We start from the raw sequence: 6,546 nt of genomic DNA on the forward strand, positions 1-6,546 counted from the left end.
CGACTGTGTCCAACCCCTTTGGGCTGAATGCTGCCAGCATTGGGGCTGGTACGTAGGCAAGAGAGGAGCCAGGGGATGCTGCTGCCTGAGCAGGTCACCCAGGCCTCCAGGGAGGGCAGCTCCTTCTGGCATTCAAGTGCTTGCCCGTGCCTGCTCTCCAGATGGCTGATTCTAGCCCAGCTTCAAGCACAGCTGGGTTGTTTCTGGTGTGCCCTGTTGGAAAGTTACTGTGGGAATTCTAATGTCCCACAAGAGCATGGGAGAGTGGCAAGGAAAGCACTGCCATGGCTGTCCACAGCCACAGTCACTGTTGGCCAGGGGATGAAGTGAACACATTGCTGTTGTATGCATGGCAGCAGTGCTCAAGCTTGTATAAAGGGGTTTTCCTTTGTCTTCTCTTCCCTTTCCCCTTGCAGGCATGTTTAACAGCCCAGAGATGCAAGGACTCCTGCAGCAGATTTCTGAAAACCCTCAGCTGATGCAGAACATGATCTCTGCCCCCTACATGAGGAGCATGATGCAGACTCTTGCCCAGAACCCGGACTTTGCAGCACAGGTAAAAGCATTGCAGTTGTCTTCTGTCATCAGACAGGCTGTGAGCACAGTGCTTGTGCTTGCTTCTCTAGCTGGAGTGGTTCCTCATGCAGAGAGCTCAGGGAATACAGACAGTTTTGATGTATTTCTCAATAGCTTCAAGTCAGCTGCAGTACTGAACCTGGTGCCTTAGCAGAGCCCCTAACAAAAACAGTGGCTTTCAAAGGGACGTGGGAATGGCCTTTCTCTTTGCCCAGGGCCACTGTTCAACGCTGCTGCCAGGAATTGAGCTGTCCTGTTTCATTCCCCATTAGCAGGGGAACATGTTGAAAGCCCAGGGAGGGAGTCAGGGGCATGACTGACTTGTTCTTCATGGCTTAATTACGTAGGGCTTAACAGCCAGTGGCAGCAACCCTCTGACCCTACCTACGTGTGCTGTCTCTTGCTAGATCATGGTAAATGTCCCCCTCTTTGCTGGGAATCCACAGCTTCAAGAACAGCTCCGCCTTCAGCTCCCTGTCTTCCTGCAGCAGGTAAAGGCCTCTGTCTGGCCCTGTGCTGCTCTCAGCCCCAGGGCTCCAGAGCTTCTCCATCCTCTGTAGGAAAGGGAGAGTCTGGGCTGCTTAGTCAAGTGGACTAGGAAGCATGTGGGCTGGGGTGGTTTGGGCTCTGAAAGAAAGGGGTTTGCACAGGGGAGACAAAAAGGAAGAGCTTGTTTAGAGAAGGCAACCTGAAGTAAGTCATCTGAATTACCTAAAGGTGGACTTTAGAGTAGTTGAGCTACGTGAAACCCCTGTGTGGACAGTCTCTCCCTGTAACGAGGTTACAGAGATGAAAATGGCAAATTGTGCTCTAGCAGCTGCTTCGTTCAGATAAATCAGAGAAAATCCCTTGAATTCCCAAGGCCTGTGCCCCCAGGTCTAATCTGATTCACCCAGTTCATTTAGGAAGTTGGATCTAAACCCTGAGGAGCTCTGTAGATGAGCCCTGCAGTCTGGAGACTTGGAGGAGGAACCAGACTCGCAGGCTGGCTCTGGCTGCAGGGCAGGAGGCAGAGCTCTGCTCGTTGCTGCTCAGGTTTGAAGCTGGAGGCTCTCTGGCTGCCCGAGCTCTCGCTGTTTGGTACCTCTGGGTCTTTGTGCCTCTGTTCCCAGATGCAGAACCCAGACTCCCTCTCCATTCTCACCAACCCCCGCGCCATGCAGGCGCTCCTCCAGATCCAGCAGGGGCTCCAGACGCTGCAAACGGAGGCCCCAGGACTAGTGCCAAGGTAACAAGTGCTTTTGGGTGGGTTTCTGCAGGCAGAGCTCCCTGCCAGCAGGCAGAATAGCTGTTGATTCATGGAGGAGATCTGCTTGGGGCACTGTCGTGATGCATGTGGAGCTCTGCGAGTTCCAGCTAGTGAGCACTTGCTGCTTGTTTGTGCTTCATGTGAGAAGTCTTTGGCCCCTGCAATAAAACTGGAGAAGGACTTTTGACAAGGAGCATGTAGTGATAGGACAAGGGGAAATGGCTTTAAGCTGCCAGAGGGGAGGTTGAGATGAGCTCTGAGGCAGAAGTTCTTCCCTGTGAGGGTTGTGAGGCGCTGGCACAGGGTGCCCAGAGAAGCTGTGGCTGCCCGTGTTCAAGGCCAGGTTGGACACAGGGGCTTGGAGCACCCTGCTCTAGTGGAACGTGTCCCTGCCTGTGGCAGGGGCAGGAGCTGGATGAGGTTTAAGGTCTCTTCCAACCCAAACCAGTCTGGGGTTCCCTCTTCTGGAAACCACGTGCTCCCTCTTCCCATCTCTTGTTTGCTGTAGTTGGTATCAGCTGCACTCAGGAGTTTCCTCTCTGTGTACAGCAGGAGATGCTCAGCCAGAGGTGGGGTGGGTGGCCTGGGGCAGAGAGGAGCAGTGTGTGCAGCCCTTCTGCCCTCTGCCAGGATGGTCTCGTTCGGGCTCTGTGTTCCCTTCAGGCCCGGGGCTCGCTCCCAGCTTTCCATGTACAAAGCTGTCCGGTAGGAGGGTCCCGCTGAGGGGCAGCCTGGCAGAGCCTGGGGGTTACCAGCCCTCAGGGGACACCTCCAAGCTCCAGCCTGCCTCTGAGCACCCCCTGCCTTCCTCTGCAGCCTCGGCTCCTTCGGCATGCCTCGAATGCCCCCGTCCTCCACAGGAGGAAGCACAATCCCGGAGAACCCCGTTCCCTCCGCTTCGACGCCGGCCAGTGCCTCTCCAGCTGGGGGTGGGAACCCCCAGCAGCAGCTCATGCAGCAGATGATCCAGCTGCTGGCCGGAGGAAGCTCTCAAGTATGTAATGACCAGCTACATGCCAGCACACTTCTGGGGGTGGCCATCTCCAGGGGGAGGTAGAGGTTGTCCCCATCCCACTCCAGGGATGGGGTCCTCAGCAGGTTTCTCTGGTGCTTTATGCCAAGTCTGGTGGCTCAGGATGGCTTCAGGGTGTAGTAACCGTTTGGAGAGGTTTGGAACCAAGAGTGTCAGGGATCCTCCTCCTCCAGTGCTGCTGGCACTGTAGGTGCAGAGCTTGGACTCGAGCAGGGGTTGGAGCATCTCCCATATGGTGATGGGCTGAGAACACTGGGGCTGTTCAGCCTGGAGAAGAGAAGCTGCTGCAGACCTCAGAGCAGCTTCCAGTGTCTGAAGGGGCTACAAGGATGCTGGAGAGGGACCTTCATCAGGGACTGGAGCGATAGGACAAGGGGTGATGGGTTCAAACTGAAACAGAGGAAGTTCAGGTTAGATCTAAGGAAGAAGTTCTTTGCTGTGAGGGTGCTGAGGCGCTGGCACAGGGTGCCCAGAGAAGCTGTGACTGCCCCATCCCTGGCAGTGTTCAAGGCCAGGTTGGACACAGCGGCTTGGAGGAACCTGCTCCAGTGGGAGGGGGTTGGGGCTGGAGGAGCTTTAAGCTCCCTTCAACCCAACCCAGTCTGGGATTCTATGAATGAGCCTGAAGTGTTCCAACACACCTAAAGCTGAGCTCATGCTCCCTGCCCAGCCATTGCTGCCCAGTTTGGGTGCTGCTCCCTGAGTCTGAAGGTCTTTGTCCTTTCCCTCTGCAGGCGCAGAGCCCTGAAGTGCGATTCCAACAGCAGCTGGAGCAGCTGAATGCCATGGGCTTCATTAACCGTGAGGCCAACCTCCAGGCTCTGATTGCCACTGGTGGAGACATCAATGCAGCTATTGAGAGACTGCTGGGCTCCCAGCCCTCCTAAACTCTTGTCATGCTGCCCCACAGGCGTCAGCACATGCATCCATACACATGCACAAGGGGATCTTTCAGGAAAGCCCACCATCATTTTCATATCTGACAGCTGTCCATGTATTTAAAACAAAAAAGATACAGCTTAACCCTGACCTTCCTACTAAGTTAAGATTTCATGTTGAAATGCTCTTTAACTGGCTTGTATGTGGATTCCAGTTCTCATCGTGGCCACAGAGACTTCAGATGTGTATTTTTTCCTAAATATGCCCTGTCTCAGACACTCTTCTCTCTTTCTCTAGATGGTAGAGGCGAATATTCTAGTTACTTACCTGAATGATTGTGTTTGGAGTAGCTTGATTTTAACTGTACATGATTGCCCTGCCCTTAGCCCTCCTTTCAGGCAAATATTTAAATCTTGAGCCAAGTTTGGGGTTTGGTTTATTTCACCCTGGATCAAAAGAAAAGAGAAAACAAAAAAAAAAAGAGATTACCTGCAAATTTCTGCTGTTATTTGTCTTAATGTTCCATTGGATGAACTGAGCCTGTGGCCCTTGCACACAGGGGACCTCCTGCTAGAGGGTTAATGTATGTGACAACGACATGGAAGTGTGGCCTCTTTACGCTCTTGGGGTGGTGTAAAGGAGCTTAGATGCCTTCAGGGATCAGGCTTTGCTGGTCTTGAACTTGAGTTGCAAGTACTGTGCAGCAGGACGTGCTGGAGAGGTGTGTTTGTGCCCAGGGCTCGGGTCTTGCCCAGTGTCACAGGGAGGGAGGGGGGTGGCTCTTGTGCTCCGTGGGCTCATTTCTGGAACTCTTTTAACACCAAACCCAAAAGGAAAGTGCAAAATCTTTTCGCTTCATTGGGAAATGCTGAAGTTCATCTTCTGCCCAGTTCAGCTCCATCCTCCATCCCTCCCTTCCCCCTCCCTTTGGTGTGTTTGAATGTTCACAGGGAGCTCCCCGAGGAGCAGCAGGGTGACGTGTCCCCCCCGAGCCTCCATGGCTGTGTAATTGACATCCCATTTTTATCAAAGACAAATAAATGCGCACAACCATCCGTCTCCCTGCACTCCATGTATCTTCCTTGCTTGCCAGCTGGAGCTAATGGAGTTCCCCACGGGAACTGTGGTGACTCTCTTGTCCCCCTCTTGCAGATAACGTTGGGTGTCGAGCAGCCTGCACCACCCTCCCCCCAGGCTCCCTTCCCGCTGTGACAGGAAACCTTTTGGACACTGAAGTACTTCAGAAATGCTGCTGAAGCTTTGCCCAAAGCCCAGAACTTCCCAACTTCCATTGGGAAAGCTCCCTTTGAATTAGGGACTCTCAAATGTGTGGAGGACAAGGTAAACTTGGTAGTTCTGCTCTGTGTGGATGACTTGGTCGTTGGAGCCAGTGGCTTCTGCTGACTCCAGAGGTGTTTGCTTGCAGCTGGATGGTGCCAATGCCCAAGGGGGAGTTGTGCACTGTGGATTTTATCCCTGCTTTTTCCATGCTTGCTGTCACCTGGGTGTTCCTGCTGGTGGGGGAGGATTGGGCAGTGAGAAGGAACAGGAGCAACTCCAGCACTGCTTCCCTGTATACCTGTAAAACCTGCTTGCTTCCCACCTGGAGATGGGATCTATCAATACTTGGTGGTGTTGGAGGGTGTAGGTGGAACAGTGGTTGCTTCAGAGAACAGGGGAGTGCCCATGGGCTGGAAATGGGGCTCTCCAGGTGAACACCCAGCTTTAACCTGCTGAGGGCATCACAGACAATGTGGGTTCCTTTCTGCAACTGCTCCAGTAAAGAAGGTGGAACAAGGGAATGGCTTGAACCTGCCAGAGGGGAGACTGAGATGAGCTCTTGGGCAGAAGCTCTTCCCTGTGAGGGTGCTGAGGCGCTGGCACAGGGTGCCCAGAGGAGCTGGGGCTGCCCCATCCCTGGCAGGTTGGACACAGGGGCTTGGAGCAACCTGCTCCAGTGGAAGGTGTCCCTGCCCGGGGCAGGGGTTGGAGCTGGAGGAGCTTTGAGGTCCCTTCAACCCAACCCAGTCTGTGGCTCTATGAAGCCCATGATTCCACGAGTAGTTGGGACACCTCCAGCTCTCTCGGTTGCCGGTGGGACGTGACCGTGTCCCAGTCAGGTCCATCTCCCCGTTGCTTTGACTTGGGTTATTTTTACTTCCCACAGCAAGTTGGCACCTCGCTGCCGGGGCTCGCACATGGATGCAGCATTCCCAGCTCGCAGGCTGGAGCCCGGGGGCTTGGTGTGTGCTCCCCTTGGGATTGGGAACACCATCACCAGTGTTCAGCCTGCCTGGGGCTGAAGGATGGGTCAGAGAGTGCCAGAGCTGCCCTGGGGAGGAGAAGGGAGAGGGGAGACGTTTGGGTGGCCTTTGGGCACCTGCCCTTCCTCTAGGTCTGCGTGTGCTCCATGGAGGGTGGGTTGGGGCTCGCTCACATCCTCGTGCTCGCACACGCGTGTGCACCGGGGGCTGTGTTGCCCCTGAAGCCAGCGCTGGGACAAGGTCCAGGGTGCTGTGGGCAGTGGTGGCACGAAGGACTGTGTATATGTGAGTACAAACATGTGTGTACATGTGTGTCAGTGTGTGTATACGTACCTATGTGGATACATGTGTACGCGTGTCTGTATGGGTGGACATGGATGTGATGTGTCTATATGCTTGTATATGTGTGTACATGTCTGCACGTCTACACGTGTGTATATGTACATGTGTGCTTACACCTGTATGTGCATGTAGATGCGTGTGCACATGTGTGTACATGTGTGAACACGTGTGTACATGCGTGTAACGTGTCCGGCCGCTCTATC

At 54.3% G+C, this 6,546-nt stretch overlaps 1 protein-coding gene across 1 annotated transcript in view; it reads left to right on the top strand.

Annotated features, from left to right (window-relative positions):
- UBQLN4 (ubiquilin 4) overlaps nucleotides 1–4,159 on the top strand; it is a gene marked incomplete at its 5' end in the record, with an annotated part of 9,583 nt that extends 5,424 nt beyond the window's left edge. The window contains 6 exons of the mRNA XM_010019717.1: nucleotides 1–48; nucleotides 417–556; nucleotides 984–1,067; nucleotides 1,689–1,804; nucleotides 2,642–2,819; nucleotides 3,593–4,159. The exon at nucleotides 1–48 is cut by the window's left edge and continues 217 nt beyond it. Coding sequence (XP_010018019.1) covers nucleotides 1–48; nucleotides 417–556; nucleotides 984–1,067; nucleotides 1,689–1,804; nucleotides 2,642–2,819; nucleotides 3,593–3,745 — 719 coding nt within the window. The remainder of the gene's footprint in view (nucleotides 49–416; nucleotides 557–983; nucleotides 1,068–1,688; nucleotides 1,805–2,641; nucleotides 2,820–3,592) is intronic.
- Nucleotides 4,160–6,546: the final 2,387 nt, after the last annotated feature.

Source organism: Nestor notabilis, unplaced genomic scaffold (genome assembly GCF_000696875.1).
Source record: "Nestor notabilis isolate BGI_N333 unplaced genomic scaffold, ASM69687v1 scaffold25398, whole genome shotgun sequence".
In the NCBI taxonomy this organism is placed as follows: Eukaryota; Metazoa; Chordata; class Aves; order Psittaciformes; family Psittacidae; genus Nestor; species Nestor notabilis.